Source organism: Sapajus apella, unplaced genomic scaffold, assembly GCF_009761245.1.
Source record: "Sapajus apella isolate SASKATOON/1434 unplaced genomic scaffold, GSC_monkey_1.0 scaffold6, whole genome shotgun sequence".
In the NCBI taxonomy this organism is placed as follows: Eukaryota; Metazoa; Chordata; class Mammalia; order Primates; family Cebidae; genus Sapajus; species Sapajus apella.
This window is the reverse complement of record NW_022436946.1, coordinates 76,050,474-76,071,201: the sequence shown is the minus strand read 5'-3', so window position 1 is coordinate 76,071,201 and position 20,728 is coordinate 76,050,474. Positions and strand designations below refer to the sequence as shown.

Here is a 20,728-nt window from a genome sequence, read left to right as displayed (position 1 = left end):
TTCATTGCAATTCCTATCAAATTGCCAATCTCATTCTTTACTGAATTAGATTTCTTAAAAGAGAATAGTATGTCATGTTGTAAATTTCAGGGTGAAGAAAGATTTTCCTCATGGAATAAAATTTAAAAGGATAATTTATCAATTACACATATAAGTTAAACACTTAACACAGTACCTGGCATATGTTAGCTACTTAATATATCTGTACTATTATTGTCATAGATAGTATTTATATTTTGATAGTATGCTGAGTTGTTTCTTATATTTGTTAAAAATACATATTTCATATGTTCTATGTATTTACTGAAGTTAAAACAAACATAAATATGCTCCCTACCCTCATGGAGCTTATATTCTTTTGGGAAAAATAAAGAATAAGGAATAACTACACAATAAATTACAACTTGATAAATGCCTCAGAGGGATATTTCTCCTTGTTGTGTCAATATAATTTTGCCATATGTTCTGCTATCTCACAAAACCAAAAGATAACCTGGTAATGACATCTGAAAGATAACACAGCTTTTGTAGTCAACATAATCTTTTAAATATAGTTTAATTCCTTTGAACACGTGTTACCACACATGCATACAAACACAGATTAACAATGAGCTCTATCTGGTGGGGTTATTTAAAAATTGAGGTTAACCACATTTTAAAAATGATTACTATTCATACTGTTATTGCCAAGTGAGAATAATTGGGCATCTCTTGTCTTTTAGTTTATAAATATTAACTAACATAAATCTCTCTAAGTGGAAGAAAAAGAAAGTGAACTATATCCTGCTTATAAAATAACAGTTAAATTTAAATGAAATATGTAATATAATTCATTGAAAGAAGGTCTACTGAAGATTTGTGCCTGTGAGGAATTGAGTAAAGAGGCCTAAGAGTAAACAAAGAAACTAAGATGCTGTCCTGATCCATGGGAAGACCACTTATACTTAAGGAATTTAATGTATACATCCTAAGGCAAGGAGTTGGAAAAAGAGCCTGGCATAGGATAACAGGACTTCCTTTCCTTCTTTATCTTCTCCTTGCTGACTTTCAGTAAACTGAGAAGGTACAATACAAATTAATTTTGCCTTTGAACTTCTACAGTGCTTTGCGAATCGCTTTAGATGTCAGCCTATATTACAAGGAGTAATTGGTTGGTTTATAACTGTTACTGCTAGGCAGTGTTGAGCAGTCTTTTGAGGAGCATGTGGTATCTGGATTAGTCTAAGAAATTATACCTGTAAGAATATCAAACAATGAGTAGCCAAATAAGACTGAGGACCCTTAATAACAGATGTGACTTTTCCCCAAAAAGATGGTGTTGGGGACCAAGTGTAGATTGTGGGCAATATGAATAATTACCTGTTAAGTTTGGGTACCAGACAATCATTGGGGACTCAGAAACTCTTATAAAAATAAGATGATATATTCTTTAAATGTAACTTATGCAGTGATTTATGTAGTTATTTAGTTTTTAAACTAAACGTACTGGGAGTGTCCTCTCTGGGCTTCAGCAGTGCAATGGTCACTGTTCACATTGTGCTTATAATTTTGACTAGAAGTTGATTAGTTCATTCTCATACTGCTATAAGGAACTACCTAAGACTGGGTATTTATAAAGAGGTTTTGCATGGCTGGGGAGACCTCAAGAAACTTAGAATTGTGGCAGAGAGGAAGAGGCACATCTTACATGATAGCAGGTGAGAGAGAGCAAGACTGTGAAGGAGGAACTGTCAGACACTTATAAAACCATTAGATCTTGTGAGAACTCACTATCATGAGAACAGCATGGGGGACACCGCCCCCATGATCTATCACCTCCCACCAGGTTTCTCTGTTGATACATGGGGATTATGGGGATTACAATTCAAGATGAGATTTGGGTGGGGACACAAAGCCTAAGCATATCAAGAAGTTATTGGTTTAGGTATCTTTCCTGGGAGCAAAGAATTCATTCTGTGTTCTTATATTCCTAGTATTTTTTCTTGTAACATTAAGAAGGTTTGCAATTCAAAAATTTGACCATTATTTATTTATTCATATATTAATTTGTTTAATAAATATCTAAAATAATCTGCATTACAAGTGCACTATTCTAGCTAGTCAATTGAAAATGCCATGAATGCAAGGACCATGGCTATTTCTGTATCTCCTCATCTGTCTGTCTGTCTGTCTGTCTAATTGGGGACTTTATAGAGAGACAGGATGCTTCAAAACAAAATCAGCCTCTTAAGAATTTAGCTACAGATATTTTAAAAATCGTAACCTTAAAACAATTACAACTTAACCCATTTCCCGTTTGCCCTAAAGTATGGTGCTGGGAGCCAGCTGCACATTTTTTTTTTTCTATATAGGAAATGGGTTAAAAGGTGCTTTCTCTTTAAATGGCTGTCCAATCTCAGCATTTGTTTCTCTTACCCCATGAGACTCCTGTAAAGTATTCATAAAAGTGAAGAGAAAAGGTTGACTGTGAATAGATGAGATGTTTATAGAAGATGGAAAGAGGAATATCGCCTGCTTTTCCATATAAGAGCTTGCCAGGTAGGCATGAGGGTGTGGTGGTGGAATAGAGAGCTATTTGCCATAAAGCGTCTTGTAAAGACTTCCGGCTCAGAGACATCAGATTCAATGGAGCTGAAGTGAGAAGGGAAACTTTAGGTTGGCACATTCATTCAGTATTTGTTAACACTCTACGTTACTCTTCTTACCATTCCCCCTTCTTCTTTATTACCTTGCACAACCATAAAGGCCCAACATTTAAATCCCAGGTAAATATCAAGAAGCAATTCAGTGAACTGCTTGAGCAAAAATCAGATACTGGGAGTAGGTACCTCCCCACTGTGAAACCCCCATCCATACCATCCTAAAGTTGAGCTTCACACCTCGTTTTTCCTAAAGTGAAAGGCATGCATTCACATACTGTATTCACAAATGTCAGAGTTACATTTAATATCTACTAGAGCAACCTAGCTAAAATGATGTACATGGAAACACTCACCATCTACAAGGAAAATTAACCAGTTGATTTCCCATTTTAAATATGAATGAACAACAAAATCCAAAAGATAGGAAGAACCAAGATAAACTAACAACCAAGATAAAGACCAAGATAAACCAAGACACACTGACTCTGGAAATAAGAGATAGTTCAAGAGCAGAAGAATGCTTAAAAAACAACCAGAACAAACTGCCACACATCTTGGTCAAGTTTGGTATAATACATCCTGAAATGCCTAACTTCCACCCACAGGGCAGTTTGTTCACCCAACCACACAAATTTGCTGTTGAAAATACTTTTTTAAGTATTGAAGTTATTAACAGGCTCAAGATAAAGAGAAAGCTCTGGGTACCAAAATTCATAACATTGAAGTGCTTGGACAAAGTAATTGGAAAAAATACAAGATTATGTGACTAAAGTCAGCATCACAAACTTGCCTACAGGTATGGTATCTGGGCAGTTCTCTAAGTCAGGAATAAAATAACCCGATCTTAGACATTAAAACAAAAGCTGAAGTAAAAACGTTGATTTTGAATCCAGAAAGAGGCAACCATAAAACTTACCTATGAGGAAGCCCATACAGCCATGGGGATGCCCAAAGATGAGTACAAAGATTATAATTGTGAAACATTAGAGGAACTCCAACATCATTAAAGATGCCAAGGAAAGTGGGAAATGTATAATCTTTTGGGGATTAAAAAATAAACTGGGTCATATACAAAACAGAGCTAACTGCCTTTATAATTCTCATCAGCGATAATGAACTACAGACTAAACATAGACTACAGTTGATGAATGCCTTCAAAATTTTGAGATTTCTTAAAAATAGAACAACCATATGATCCAGTAGTCCCACTACTGGGTGTTTACCCAAAAGAAAGGAAATCAGAATATCAAAGGGATACCTGCACTCCCATGTTTATTGAAGCACTATTCACAATAGCAAAGATGCTGAATCAACCTAAGTGTCCGTCAGTGCATGAATGGGTAAAGAAAATGTGCATATACACAATGAAATACCATTTGCCCATATGAGAGAATGGAATCCTCTTATTTGCAGTAACATGGATAGAACTGGAGGTTATTATGAAATCATCATCATCATCATATCATTTGCAGTAACGTGGATGGAACTGAAGGTTAAGTGAAATAAGCCAGGCAAAGAAAGCAAGCGTCACATATTCTCATATGTGGGAGCTAATAAAATTGATTTCATGGAGATAGAGAGTAGAGTGATAGTTACCAGACATCAGGAAGGCTTTGTTGTGGGGAGAGGGATGGATGAGAGAGGTTGGTCAATGGATACAAACAGTTAGAAGGAATAAGAGCTAAGTAAGTAAGATCTTATACTTACTCTAATGATAGTAGAGTAAGTATACTGTAGTTAACAATAATATATTTCATATTTCAAAATAGCTAGAAGAGAGGACTTAAAATGTTCCCAACATACAGAAACAATAAATTCATGAGATAATGGATATCTTAAATACCCTGATTTGGTCATTACATATGCTATACATGTAACAAAATATTACATGTATATATGTACAAATATGTATTAATAAAAATAAAATATACAGAAAAAATTATTTGCCAAGTTATTTTGAAACCACAATTCTGTATACATCTAAACTATCAACTTCAAAGTTCTCTGAAAGCCTACTTTTTATTCTCCTTTTGAAAATATTTTTTAAAGATATATGCACTCAAGAAAACTTAATCATGTAGTCAGGACAAATAATAAACAAGAAATAGTAGAACTAACCTAGAAATTCAGTGCAGGGAAGTCCCTGAATGATGTGTGCAGAAAGAAGTTTGTTCAAATTAAAATTGGAAATCATTTCTAGGAGGCTATAAAAGAATATCTGTATTAATAAGAATGTCATGGATTCCAAGAAATATCCAATGGCTAATGAATGAGTTGCATGACATCATGGACTTGGTAAAGAAAGGGTGTGCCTTCTTTCAACAATGAAAAGGGGCAATTAAAAATTGATAAAAAATAAACTTTTAAAAAATCCTTGTCCAAATATGAAGCAAGAAAAAATATGATGTGATTTAAGTAACTGATAGAGCCAGTTGGGCCATAAACCTAGCTACATTTTTCTCAGAGTGCCTGACAGTGCATATATAGAAAAGGAAATTTAACCCTTGCACATTATTGCCTTTTTCTTGGTTCTGGAGTATTTATATGTAATGATATTGTAAAAGCTGATTATTGGTTTTCAGTTTTTAGAATAAACCCTTTTCTACATGGAATACTTACAGATGTCTACACAAGTGAATGTGAATATTGTTTCTGCATCAAAATAAAGGTAAAACGGACAGATATGGGAGCTGAAGGGCTCTAGAGAGGGGAGAGGTGGAGGGATAAACAACAATATGAACAGTCATATAAACTGTTCAGGAGTTAAAAGATTCTGTTCAGATTTTAGGACAAAAATAGAGGATTAAGTATGTTTAAATACGGAATTGTAGAAAGATAAATAAAAACTATTGGCTTGTGAAAGCAAAATGATGTAAATAAAATGAGCATTTCCTCTTTAATATTTAAAATATTGCCTATAAAAATAGGCAATATTACCTATATTTTATAGGTAATATTTTAAATTTAGAAACTAGTAGATAAATTACCAATAACGCAGTCAACATATAGAGACAAATTATTTTAAAATTAGGATGTTTTCCATTAGAACAACTAAGAAATATCTAAAAATAAGGTTGGGAAGTAGAAGTGATAGTGTGGGCAGAAGGAATATGGAGAAATCAATTGCTGTAGCTATGCATGGGAAGCCCTTATTTATTTTAATTTTCATTATAGGCATTCATTAATTTGATATCCTTTAAAAAGAAAATAAAAAATTCTATTTAATGTTCCTTTTATTAAATTGCAGGTAACCAATTTTGATGTCTTCTAGGGCCTTCCATAATTGTTATTTTAACAATCAGAACCTCAAAAAGAAGTGAGTTCACATGGAACTGTAAAAGCCTTGAATTTTTATGCTAGTTTCTCTTTCCTTTCTCTTTATAATATTAATTTTTCATTTAGCTTCCACTATGTGACAGGCACTTGCTAGATTTAGGAAGTGTATTGGTTAGAACATAGCCCCTGACCTCAATGGCCCTCTCGAAAGAGTCCACTTGATTTCTTTTGTGCTCTTCCCTTTTATCTACTTCTACCATGGCCCCTTTCCCACACAAGGTGAGGAACACACTATCAAAGACCTCTGCCTCCACTTGTTAGCCTTCAGGGAAATACTTTTTGTAGTTTCTTCTTTAATTACTCTAACAGAGGAAAGAAATTGCCATAGAGAAGCAGTTGGACAGTTGCACAGTTAGACAGTTGGACAGATTGACATTTAGCACTAATGCTCAACAGTTTTACCTGGCCTGCCTTTTTTTGGTCTTATGAAGGATAAGGATGAGAATAGGCATAAAATAGAAGAGAGACTATTGTCTGCCACTGATGAGGTAAGGATAAACCATTCTCCTTAGTTACTGAAAGGGAGACATATGACTTGGGGTGTTAGATGCTTCATTTTAATGCCTTAGAGAGAGAAAGCCTGAGAACTAGTTTCTTCTTACTGTGGTTATGGAATGGACATTAGCTGTTTTAATCATCTGTGCAATTTAAATCTTAAGAAGGAATTGAAAGAAAAATAATTGTGTACACACGTGTGCGTGTGTGTGTGTGTGTGTGTGTGTGGTCTGAGATAACATGCTAATTTCTAAGAATATACATTAAGAAAAATTTGGAAATCATGGTGAGAGCTGGATTTTCAGTTTCAATTTCTGCTTAATATATAAATGACCAAAAAAAAAAATCTCATTGATTCTAAGACAGGAGTTATGACAAACATAAGCTCTATAAAAAGAAAAGAAATTAAGTCAGTAAATTTAACATGATTATACCCAATAATATTTCTTCCAAAATAGTCCATAGCTAGAAATATTAGTCATTTAGTTGCATTTGAAAGAAATTTCTATTCTTGAATCAGGAGAAACTAAATTAACATCAGGGCTACATTTTCAAAAATAATCATACAGATTTTACATTTAATATATACTTATAACTTTAATATAGAACTTTTAAAAATACGTGTAACTATGGTCATTTTAAGGGGAAACATTTAGCTTCAAAGTTCATTTAGAAAAAGATTTGATATTGAAGATTTCAGTGTCACCTATTTTATCTCTGTAAGTTGCTCTTCAGTATCCTTTTAAAATGCAGAATCATACTGCAGTGTTTTTGACCCATTTTATCCAGTGAATGAAAAGATTGTCTTACTTTTGGTTCAATTTAATAGAATAACAGAGTCTCAGACCTCAAAGAGGGTTCAGAAGCAAACAGAAATCTCTCCTTTCACACACTGTTGATCAGAGAAAGAAACATGGGGGTTGGGATCTACCGGATTTCCTGCCCTTGAAGCCCTTTATTCTTTGCAGCTGTGAGAGCTTGACACTCATCTTGTTTTCAGCTTCAGCCAAACCCTTTGAAGACTAGCATTTACTCAGTTCTGCTACTTGTTCTGTCTACAGTCTGGGCTCAATCCTAGCAATCTAACTTTTAACGTATTCCCGAGACCAGGCTCCGGCCAGAGTTGTGCCTAATTTTGGATATTAGATCCATTTCCCTAGATCTTGTGGCTGAATCTGATTTTGTTGCCCAAGTCTCTTTAAAACTAAAGCTTTTGCTTGCCCTCACTAGTCCCTGTCCAGGAATTAGAAGCTGGATCCTTAGATACTGACTGGATCCTTAGATACCCTAGATAATGACTGATGTCAACTACTGTATTGGAAATCCAGATATTTTCTTCCATATCATTCTCATCCATACCTTGTGGGGCATCTCTGATTCTTACTGCTATTCTATATTTGTGGTATGTAGCCATCTTCTTTGTATGTCTCGTTTTAACTACAGAGCTGAACTTGTGCAGTTGAGTCTTTTTTAAAAGAATATGTTTGTTTCATCTCAAAGGGCAGATCTAATTTTAATTCTGGTAAACCCTTCTGAGGCTGCTGTATACCACATGAGATAATAATTGTGTGAGTTTCCATGGATTACCATAACAGAATACTGCAGACTGGGTGTACTAAACAACAGGAATTTATTTTCTCATAGTATTGGAGGCTGGAAGTCTGAGATCAGGGTGTTGGCAGCATTGGTTCCTTTGGAAGAACATCGGGAAGGATCTGTTCCAGGCCTTTCTCCCTGGTTTATAGATGACTGTCTTTTCCCTGTGTCTTCACACGCTCTTCCCTCTGTGCATGTCTGTGTCCAAATTTCCTCTTCTCATAAGGACCCCAGTCATATTGGATTAGGAACCTCCCTAATGGCCTCATTTTGGTTTAATTGCATCTCTGAGACTCTATCTCCAAACACAGTTAGTCTGAGGTACTAGGGGTTAGGACTTCAACATATGAGTTTGGAGGGGCACATAATTCAACTCAACAATAATATTCATAGGAGGAAAGAGACTAAGGCTGGTACATGTTCGTGTACATACACGATAAATACTGATTTTGGCATTTGTCTCCATTGTTGTTTATGAAAAATGTAAGACCATGAAGAATCTTACTTTATAATGAGGGTTTAATATCCCAGATCTTGAGTACACAAATAAGCTGTAGGCATAGCCAGAGACTAATAATCCAGGACATGTTACCTAACTCCCTCTTGAAGCCTGAAGTTCAATAGTTTTAGAACCTGGAAATAATAATTGCACTTACCTCATGGAGTAGTTGTAAAGATTAAATGAGATTATGCATGGCTCTGTGAGCCTTGTACCTGATACATAGCAAGTACTACTTAAATATTATTTCTATGACACCAAATAAGATGCATAGATAATAGATGTTATAGGAGCTAGGAGGGAAGCTGGAATGCCAATGTTTAATATTACAGCTGGAGCAGATTTTGGACAGGAAGAACCAATGTGTCATTCTAGTGAAGGAGACTGGCATGAACAAAGAAAGACAAGCATACACACTGTTCTAGGAAGAATAAGCTTATAGACCTTTAAAGAGAAAAGAGCCCAGGGGCTACAGGTCGAGGGAATAGGTTATCCTACTTCTGTCAATAACTGGGTTATTATCTTGGGCAACAGAAGGAGAGGGTTGGATTAGATCAGTGATCCTAAAATTTTTATGCGCTTATAAAATTATCTGAGGAGCATTTAAAAATTAGTTGCTGGGGCAGCACCAAAAACTAATCTAACTTAGTCAATGTGGAGAAGTGCCCCAAATTTATTTTAATGTATAGTTGAATTGAGAACTGTAAGACTAATTCAGTGCACATTGTAATCACATTGAGGAGCTTTTTGAAAAACATGCCAGTGTTCAGGTCCCAGGACCAGAGATTTTGATTTTAGTGTTCTGGGTTAGGGCCTGAGTATTGTTATTGGCAAATCTCAAACCTGACCCTTCCTAAGTTATGAAGTGCTAGTCCTTCCATGAGAATTTTTATTTTGTATCATAAGATTCCCAAAAAAGTTGCATATTAATTTTGAAAGACACATTTGACTGAGAAAGTATCCAGAATGTATTTAACTTACCTTTGGGGGATAAAATACAGAGTTGTATGAATCCAGGTATATTTTGAAACTCTAACCCAGGAATTCACTTTCTGACAGACTAGCGGGTATGAATTCTGCCTGGGATAGCTCTGTAGTGCTTGGGAGCACACAAATGAGGGAGGGATTGAAGAACAGAAGGGTGACCTTGCATGTATTTGGAACAGAAATGGAAAGTTGTGTCTACTTTGAGAAAATAAACCGGAAAGTACTTCTCAGTTTTGAGGATCATACAAAGGTAGTAATTGTAACTGCCCTAACCCTTTGTTATTCCAGTTGGTATGGTGATGGAACTCCTATGGATTAGGTTATCATTACACACAGAATGAAATCCAAAAGCTTCCTCCAAGCCCTGTGGTATTCACAGTATAGCTCTAACTTATCTTGACATAATTACCTCTAGCACTATATTCTTGCTGACTGATTAGCATTTATTTCCTGTATTTCACACTTACCATATACTTTTCCATCTCCGTTATTTGCCAGTATTCTGCCTTTTTAAAATGCCCTCTATCTCTAACCGTGATTTAAAACTGTAATCAAATTTCACCTTATCCTCAATTGTTCTCTTGGAATATCCAATTTTATTCTTGATGTTTGCATGTCCTTTCTCAAGGGAAATTACTATAAATGGAGAAATCAGATTTCTGCATTTATATACTGTTTTATGGTTACTAAAGTGATAGTTAACATACATGGAATTATAGTAGCTGAATTAAGTTGTATGTTGTTGAATGTTTATTTTTTTAATTTGTAAAAGTAATTAGAAAGTAAGAAACTAATACATTTTATAATTGCATAGGGAGAAAAGATGTATACAAAAGTATGACTGAGGATGATTGGGTTTGAAAAAGGGTAACTTTTCTTGTCTTCTAATTCCTGGTATATCTGTTAAGTTTATTGATTTAATGGCCATACATTTGGGAAAAATTACTTAGGTCAATAAGTACTTTTTGATTGGATGACAAGACGTTATTTACTTTGTTTCTTGTATAATTATAGAAATCTAATTACAGAGAAGTAATTCTTCTGTGTTCTCAGAATTCTGTTTCTTTAATGATTTTAGTAATTTGGACATTAATTTTTGAACTACAAAGAGATTACTTATATTCCTACCATTAGACATTAACTTAGTGTGTGTTTTAATGAAAGAAAAAAATATGCACAGGAAAAACTACAACATGAGTTATTAGGAGAGAATTGCCATTAGATTTCAGAAAAATAAAGCAACATCAATAGCATCAATAATAATAGTGTAAAACAAAACCAGGTTAGGAAGCTCAGACTGACAAGTAAGTGATCAGAAGGAAAGAAGCTAAAATTTTAATTGGCATAACCCCCAAAAGAATAAGAACTCTAAATTAGGTGTAGGGCTGCAAAGACAGCCTTTTCTTTGGGAAACCATGAGTTACTTTCGAAATTAAGGACTTTTGGGAAACTGAGTTTAATTATGCATCAGATTGTGTGTTTCACAGTGAATGGGGGAGCTAGAATAGTGATCGGAGTAGTTCAAAGTCAACCAAGCCTGATGTTTGGAATTGAAATCAAGTAAGAACTTGTCTGTAACCCAAATCAACTTGTCAAATTTATTTAATAGCTAGAATCATTCCCTCTAACTGACTTATTTGTATTTAGTTTATAAAATGTGATTATATCACAAAGAGTATCTTGGCACAATAAGTACTTTATGATAGTTATGGGCAAATATTTTTTATGATAACAATCTCTGTAATATAAAAATTGGAAGTCAGCTTAGTTACCAACAATAAGATACTGGTTAAAAGGTACTGATTATAGGAATATTGTATAGCCATGAAAATTTTGTTATGTATTTTTATATTTATTGACAGAAAAATGTATTTGTGATAGCTCAGGGAAAGGCATCGCTAATTACATGTATACTATATGGTATGTTTTTGAAAAATGATTACATATATGCACAGAGAACTAACAGGATATACATCAAAATGAGTATACTTAGATTTCATTTTTTCTTTTTTTTTTTTTTTGTATTTTTAACCACCTCCCATAGATATATTCCCTTGTATTTGTATTTGCTTAGATTTTCTATTTACCGTTCATTCATTGGCTTTGCTTTTTCACCTTTCATGCATTCTAAAAGATCAAGTCATTTTCCTTGTTTCTTCATTTCTTTTAGAGCTTAAGGCATTATTCATTTTATTTGTATTCTTTAATGCAAATCTTAACTTTTCAATGAAGTACTTCATTTTAGAACTTTTTTTTTTTTCTTTTTTTTTTTTGAGACGGAATTTCACTCTTGTTACCCAGGCTGGAGTGCAATGGCGCAATCTTGGCTCACCGCAACCTCTACGTCCTGGGTTCAGGCGATTCTCCTGCCTTAGCCTCCTGAGTAGCTGGGATTACAGGCACGTGCCACCATGCCCAGCTGATTTTTTGTATTTTTAGTAGTGACGGGGTCATATGTCTATGAAAGAAGACTTTAGCATGCTTTCACTTTTCTCAAAAATTTACTGTCTTCTACGATATTATTTGGATTAAGGTTCAACTTGTGTTTCAATATTCACATAAGTAAATGTCAGTATTATTATTATAGTTAACAATTACCAATGTGTTTAAATAATTTCATTGTTCTTGGTTACTTCTTATTTTCCATTTCTGCTTTATTTTTCATCTTGTCAGTGCATGTCCTTTGTTAATTCTTTCAGTGAGAGTCTGGGGGTAGTAAGATGCTGTTAGTTTGTTATCATTTCTTGAATGCTATTCTAGTTGGGTATATAGCATAGACTTTTTTTCTTCCATAGTTTCCAATACCTGGACCCCAAGTCACAGAGTATATAGTATATTACAAGTAGCCACCCTGAGAGAGATTGACTGGAGTTACTTTTAGCCTAATCAATGGGAGGAGCTTTAGGCATGGACTGACTTCATCTCTCCTAGCAGGACAGGACATTGCAGCTCTAGTAACCTCTACCCACCTGCTCTACCTTTCAGTGGGCGGGGTGGCTTTAGCCACTCTCATCACTCTGCTTTTTGAAGATTCCAGCTCTACATTTGTCTTATTTGTGTTTTGTAGTATGACTATTTATTTTTTGAAATAAATACTGTTTTCGAGGTAGAATACTATATGTGTATTTATATATTGCCACAAAGCTCATAAATATTTTTAAGAAAAATTTTTGAAAATTATTTCAGAGAGGAATAAATAAGCAACAGGTAGTCTGGTCCTGTAGGCATGGTATAACCCAGATTAAGTACTGGCCTTTGTGTGATTTGTTTGGAAATTCAGCTGAGGTAGAATTTAGGGAGACTTCTATTCTGAAAAACCACTGGTTTTTATTTGTTTTGCTTAATTCCTAATAGATTTTCAAAGTACTTCTAACATAGAGTGGACAACAAATAGATAAATATAAATAGAAAAATAGAATGATATTTAGAAATAATGAGGTGAAATGTAAGTTTCTGTGTAGCATTTAATTACTTAGCTTGTACATCATGTAAATGATCTTGACTCTACTTGACTGTGTGCTTTATTTAGGAATTTGGTATTTTAAGTCTTGTCATATTTTTCCCAACCTTTTTTACTTGGCTTCTTAAATTTGTTGGGTTTTTTAATGGAGAAATAGCTGATGCCCATGACCATACCTAGGAAGCAACTAGGTACATGGACAGTAGAATAATAAAGAAGGCACTATTACTTCAGATAGCATTGCTTGAGTTGTAGTTCTGTGAGGACAAATAAATATATCCATTTAATGGCATTCGAATGGACAAATTAGATTAAAACTGTCAGCATATCAAAGGGAAAAAGGTAACTGGGACACCACTTGAAATTACTTCCAGTTTACAGTAACATGGCTGCCTAGGCTAAAGAAATTAAAAGTAAGTAAAAAAAAAAAACAAAAAACCCTCCTTAAACCCCCCCCCCCCAAATTCCACTGAGAAAGCCTATAAATGATGGATAAAGATAACACTTTTTTTATTATTTATTTTTAATTTTTTTTTTTTTTTGAAACAGAGTTTCACTCTTTTTACCCAGGCTGGAGTGCAATGGCGTGATCTCGACTCACCGCAACCTCTGCCTCCTGGGTTCAGGCAATTATCCTGCCTCAGACTCCTGAGTAGCTGGGATTACAGGCATGTGCCACCATGCCCAGCTAATTTTTTGTATTTTTAGTAGAGATGGGGTTTCACCGTGTTGACCAGGATGGTCTCGATCTGTTGATCTCATGATCCACCCACCTCGGCCTCCTAAAGTGCTGGGATTACAGGCGTGAGCCACTGAGCCCGGCCAAGATAACACTTTTTAAAGGCATAGATGAGTTTGTATGAAAGAAGAATCTCCAAGTGCCAGAAATGAAATGAGAAAATCAGATCTCTAAGTATGTGGGTGATGTACTTCAGCAATATGCCTGGATGAATCAAGACTTATAATGAATGGTTAGGGGTTTGCATTTTTAAACCACAAGGACCATGAGAATATTTCCCTCCTAAATAGCAGGAAATTGTAATTTTTTAACCTCTTTTTTAACCTTGCATCTTTACACAAGGCCAGGACACTCAACAGTGCTTTCTCCACAATGAAAGATGAATATAAAACTTCACACAGCTTAGATAAATGAGTAGTCTTATTTCTGTCTGAACCCAGGGTGAAAACAAAAACAAACAGTAAGTCTGTTGTAATCAATTGAAATCTCATTCTGCTTCTGTTCATTAAGTGGGTTTTATAGACTGAATTTATATTGCCTGCATTGTAATATATTCCCACATCAAAAAAATAACATTAAATTTGGTCCTTGGTCAGTTATACATCATTCTATAATATCTTTCCCATCTAGTTTTAAGCTCAAAACTTTTTCCATTCCCATAGGATCAGTTATTAAAGTTACAAAGAACAGGCAGATGCTAAGAAATGGTGCTCAGAGAGCTAAAATGTTGGCTTTGCAAATTGGAATCCTTTTTCTTCTGACATGTTTTTTATCTTTTACAGAGAAATACAGCAATGGCTAAAATATTTGTTCCCAGCTTAAGGCTGAAATGGTCAACTTCTGATTATCCTTTAAATATCTCATCACCATAAAAAGCACTCAAAAGGTATCCTATAGGTAATGTGTAGAACCAGTCAGAGGGTAAAAATTGGAGGAAACATATTCCATGGGAGGTGAATCAAGTTTATTAATTAGACATAGTACAAAGTTGCCTTTTATTTCTCTCTTGATCTTCCTTTTCCACCCAAACATCTCTCCGAATCTAAAAATATTATCTCGGAAAAATTCCCTACTTAATCCTGGGTCACATCCTGCCACTGTCTGACATTTTGATGTTTGCTGTTCGGACTTCCTATATTCCATATCCAGTAATTGCCTCAATTTCTCCATAATGTTGGGTCAGGGTCTGGAAATTTTAGGGCTACTTAGCTTAGAAGACATCACAAATCAAAGGAAATGATCCCAACCAGTTCTTGTTGAAGATCTCCTTTAAACGTGTTTGTCCTTTAACACACTGTAAAACAAAGAATAGAATTCAGTGAGTGCTCATACTCATATTATAAATTTTGTCATTACTCCATTTTGAAAACAATAATTTCTATACTTGTAACTTAATTTAAATTTGAATTCCAGGGCAATTTGGGTTCCAGAGCCCCCTTGATCGCATCAAATACTTTGAGTCTTTTTTAACCTTTTACATTTTTCCAGCTAGATATTTTATAACCAGAGTTGCTTCTAATGTCCAAACCACTCTGGTGGGAAGCCTGTAAGTAATGATACAAGAGGAATTGAAACCTAATAACTCAGGAAATTACAATTATGAAAGAGGTTCTCAATCCTGAAAAAAAAATTGAACTAAATATGTTAATTTTCCAAATCCTAATATTTTAAGAATCCTTATGTCTTCTAAACTAATTTTGCCTTCTTTCGTGTTATTGTTACTCTACAAATTGTATTTTGAATATTGATTTATTCTGTGTTTAGCTATATGCAATCAGAATTTACTGGGCTATGTCAGTTGGACTTTTTCTTGAAATATTTTTAAGTTTCAATAAAAGAAATAAAACAAAAATATTTACCTCCATTTGATTATGTAGACTTGAATAAATGGAACTTCAGTACAGAAGCTGTCCATCTGAGTCAGGAAGGGGATAGCTGAGCTAATAATTTGTGGTAGCAGAATCACAGATATCCCAGTGACAGAACAAGACATGAGTCCCTTTTATTATAGAAACTACCCAAAGGAACAACACGGTCTTGAACATCATCTCTTAGTCTATAAAATGGGATTTGATACTCACTCTCTCTTTCTTGTTCCTTAGGATAGCTTAATAAATCAGAGTACACAGTATTAATAATGCAAGCCTTTTTCCAACTATTATTTCTGCAAAGCAATAACAGGCTTACTAAATGTTGCCAAAAATATTGTTTATGCTCAACTAAGTTTAGCCGGTGCTAACTTTAGCTAAAAGTGTCCTCAATGCAGGACTTCTCACCACCTTTACTGGTGTGCCTTGTTATTTTTCTAGAAAAGAATGGAATATGCAGTGTGTCCTGAATACATGTGGTTGGGGGCCCTTTTACTCTAAACCATCTGCTAACATCTCTGTAAACTGGTGTTCTTAGGTCAAGGCATGGCAGAGCTATACTAGATTCTCATGGAGGACCTTAGCCAATAGCATAATGTATGTTTCACTTAGTGCAGATTTATTTGCCTCAGTCACAAACTGCCAAAAACAGAGCCTTGAACTAGATATTAGGTAAGAGTCCCCAAATTTAAGGAAGTGGTAATCTAAAGCGATATTAGCTTTGATGAATGTTGCTTTTGTTGAATTCAAATTCTAGTGTTGCCACTAACTTGATGTGTCGTTTATCATACCTAAGCCTTGGTTTCCTCATCTGTAACATGAATAATAATAGCATTTAAACCTTGAAGGCACAGACCTGTTCTTGATATTTTTTCTCTTTACTCCGGTGCTTAGTATGGTTGATATTCAGAATTTTTGTAGATGAAAGAAGTTTTGAATGCATGCATGCAGGGATCAGTGAAAATTGAAAGAAATAATAGAATGAAAAATTATGTAGGACTGACTATCCCTTGAAAACCTAAAGAGAAGTACTAAACAATAAAAAGATCAATGTACTTTGGGTTTAGTCAGTGAAAACCTCCCAGAGGAGATATTATGAACCTGAATATGTTTTTATGCCATACCTTTCATAAATACTATATTCTACTACTGGTTATAAATATTAAGAATCTTGGTATCACTAAAAGGATCTGGGGTTTACACATGTACAGATTAAAGACAAGATATTTACCCCCTTCTGTCCAGAGTTTGTCTTGCTATTGATTCTTAAGTGTCAATACATTAATACAATACATCAGAGCTCACACAGCAGATTTAGCCAGTCGACTCAGTAGTAATGTTTTAGTTCTGTCTGGGCAGTCTTCATTTCCCGTAAAGAATGAGATGCTAGATTTACATCTCATCAACAGTAAATTATGTAGGCATCCTCATTATTTAAAATAATTGGTAGATTTGTTTATATGGAAGTATACATTTTTTTACGAGATATAATTGTGAGCAACAGACATTATGTAAGCAAGTCAGCTATAGATGAGTAGAGATGTTTTCAGCTTATGAAAGTACTTTAGAATAGTTTGGAAATAATCTGTACATTTTTCGTATAGTACTTCAGTACTGTCCTTAATATGCTGATGGTGTATGGAACTCAGAAAATCAATACATTATTGATTATTACATTATTCAAAGAATACTTGGAGATTTGTGGTTTGAAAATCAGATTTATTTTGCATATGGAATTAATAGGACTGTGGAGGAATAAAAAGGAATTTCTAAGGTATTGTAAGTGATTAATATTTCATCATTAAAAATATTAGTATTTGATTATAATAGGTTTTTATATGTACTTTCTGGCTGTCATATCAGTACCAAAGTTTAACTTGAAAATGAATGTTTGGTGAAGTAGAAGCCTTAGGTTAGTGACTTAGGACTTTCATTTCCAGGGTAAACCAGTCTTAGTATATACTCCATGTCTGTTTCTCCACATGGTTGATTCTCTTGTTAATGCTATCTATCTTTGTTACCTCTCAGATTCATTTTGAAGCACATGAATATTAGGAAGTATGAAATATATGCAAATGCAAGGTGATTGTGTTATTTTTGCTATTTACAACATTTCCTGTATTGAAATTCAAAAAGTTAATAATTACCTGCTGGAAAATATGCTTAAATTAAAATTACATGTGCTTGTTTGTTTTAGTGAAAAGACTACAGTTAAGGTAGATATAAATATATAATTTTTTTCATAAAGTAGGAATGTACATCTCCTTTATCAGAAGGTACAGTTCTTCATATTTTATAAATGTGTATTAATGTACCATGTCACATATAGTAGGAATATATATATATATAATATATAATACATTCATATATACATGTATTTGCATCTGATAGAAAATAAAACAATAGGAAGAGGGAACCTATCTTAAAAAGTTTATGTAATAAGAGGTAAGTACTATATAAAGAGTATATAACAGTTAAAAATACAGCCTAATTTCAAATATTTCATCAGGAAGAAACAAAAATGTGTTTTCCTTCATAAATCAAAGATACAATAATAAGTGCTCCCATTTGATTAATTTTAATAGTATTGAACAAAAGCAGAAGACTTATGTTTTAAGAAATCATTCCATGGGCCAATGGCCATTTAGTTGTCATAAAAATCCTTTATTTAGCCTTCTCCACAAATAAGCTCACAGCGGGACAAAGGACACTAGTTAGAGTAATTTGGGCGATAAGTAAACAGAAGGAATGGCTAGGAGCATAGTGTCATCTGGCAGAGAGCTTATTTCCTGAATCCTGTGGATCTGGTTAAAACCCAACAGAGATGCCAATATGCTTCTCCTCAGTAAATGCTACCAGTCCCCACACCACCAGGCCCACCGAAGCTTGTCTATAGTATTTTATCCAAGCAGTCCTTTGGGTAACTGCACAGTGCCTGCAATGACCTGAGTCAGTCATGCAAGGAGACTTTCTTGTTCTCACACCAATGTTTTATTCAGTTTCCATTTTCTGCTGGTCCTGTTGTTCAGTGATATAAGCAGAGTGATAAAGGAGGCACTTCACACTCTTCTTAGATAAGACCTTGAGCAGCAGAGAGTGGTTTAAACAGCAAGGCTTAAATCTCCCAAGCTGGATTTATTTGCACGGTTGCTGTTGCTGTCATGTGTGCACCTGGGATTCATGTCTCTTCAGAAGGGTGGGAAGAAGTGAGGTCTGTTGAGTCCGAAGAGGGAACAATTGAGGCTCGACGAGCAGTTGCTGGTAAGCAATAAATAACGGTAATCCCACTTCATTTTTTTCCCAGATGTACACAAATCTGTATTTAACACTCCCTCTGTATCTAGTTTTCAGTCAAAATATTTCTCTTCTGCGTGTATCAGGTGCACAGTGTTCTTAATTGAATAAAGTTTCCAGTTGTCAACTTTATCTTTAATCTGTTTCTCTGAAATGAGATTATAGGGTTTATACTATAGCCCTAAAGATTTTAAGATGATTAATTGTATTTATGATTTATTCCTCTGTAATAACCACGTCAAGAAAGGTTTGAAGATTAGAAAGTCAATGTTCTGTGAAAATAACAGAAAAAAATAGCATGTTGCTTAATTATGCATGGGTTTTCTTTTCTATCAATGTGTTCCATTCTTTACTATCTCATACTAACAAAAAGAGTGAGAAATACATGACAAATTGCAGTCATCATTAATGGAATGTCAATTCAAAAATAGGAAGTTTGCGTCACTTTTTCAAAATAATGGTTCCTGGGTTCTTGTGAAAGAACCAAAACCTTTCACAAATGCAGGCCTTGACCTAAACTACAATAGCACAAGGTTAAATGGAATATGTGAAGGAAGCTCAAAATTGCAATTGATGTTTGGTTTTATGTGTTCTTTCCCAAGAGAAATCAGTTTTCTGGTCTTTGATATAGCTGTGGAATCACAACTAAGTATGAGGATGTGAAATATATAATCCAGAAGAAGGACATATATGACTCAAGATAAAGGTGTTGTAGAAATGTTTTAAATGAGTAAATATTGTTAACATAAATTTTGGAATTTATAAAATGAAAATAGAAGGATTTTTTCTACTTTTACATAGACAGTGGCTCCAGTGAATAACACTTGTTACTGTGCATGAAATCTCATAGTATGTGGTACCCAGAAATGAGTTAGGATATTTTAGAATAAGATCAACATTAATCTCTTCTAATATTGATTCTCTGCTTTGATTCTGTAATTTTGAAAGCCATGAACACTACTTAACTTAATAAACCCTGTTTGGTTAAGTATTTTCTGTTAGAAATGCAATTTGTTACCGTTTGATAAATTTTCTTTTATCAAGGCACTTTAGGGAACTCAAGGTAATTACACTAAATTAATATAAATTCAAGAGATGGAATGAGGGACAAATATTAGATTAATGACATTCAAAATGATTTTATAATTTGAAATAAACCCATACTGGATAATAAACAAGAGAAAAGAATTAGAAATGGAGAAATAAATATTTTTTAAAAATCTAAAAACTCAAGCACAATAATAGACACATGCAGTATATTAAAATATTTTATTTCAGTTGACTTGAGCCTGCATAGGCTTATATGATTCATGCTTTTTTTGGAGATAGAATCTCACTCTGTCACCCAGGCTGTAGTTCAGTGGCTGGCGCGATCTTGGCTCACTGCAACCTCTGCCTCATGGGTTCAAGTGATTCTCCTGCCTCAGCCTGTCAAGTAGCTGGGACTACAGGCATGTGCCACCACACTCAACTAATTTTTTGTACTTTTAGTAGAGATGGGGTTTCACCATGTTGGCCAGGCTGGTCTCGAACTTCTGACCTCAGGTGATCCATCCGCCTCAGCCTCCCAAATTGCTAGTATTACAGGCGTGAGCCACTGTGCCTGGCCTGATTCATGCATCTTAAATTCTAGTCAAAGGAAATTATATGGTTGTGATTTCAATCAGACAAAATGAGTATATTGGTTGTTGAAAGTTTTGATCCCCTTTCTACTGGTTCTCTTCTGTATACTTGCTTGGCCAGCAAGTCTATCTCTAGACCATGCCTCTGTATGTCTTCTTAATGACCATATCATAATGGAAGAAGCTTAAG

At 34.5% G+C, this 20,728-nt stretch overlaps 1 protein-coding gene across 47 annotated transcripts in view; it reads left to right on the top strand.

Annotated features, from left to right (window-relative positions):
- RIMS1 (regulating synaptic membrane exocytosis 1) overlaps window positions 1-20,728 on the top strand; it is a 496,468-nt gene that overhangs the window by 290,893 nt on the left and 184,847 nt on the right. For 4 of the 47 annotated variants that reach the window (XM_032275557.1, XM_032275553.1, XM_032275552.1 and 1 more), the window contains exon 1: window positions 18,209-18,883. The exons of 23 other annotated variants lie outside the window; for them this stretch is intronic. In XM_032275557.1, the coding sequence (XP_032131448.1) occupies window positions 18,784-18,883 (100 nt within the window). In that variant the 5' untranslated portion in view covers window positions 18,209-18,783. Of the gene's footprint in view, window positions 1-18,140; window positions 18,884-20,728 lie in introns of those variants that run through there. 20 more of the 47 variants (XM_032275549.1, XM_032275556.1, XM_032275550.1 and 17 more) reach the window with 15 other exon arrangements.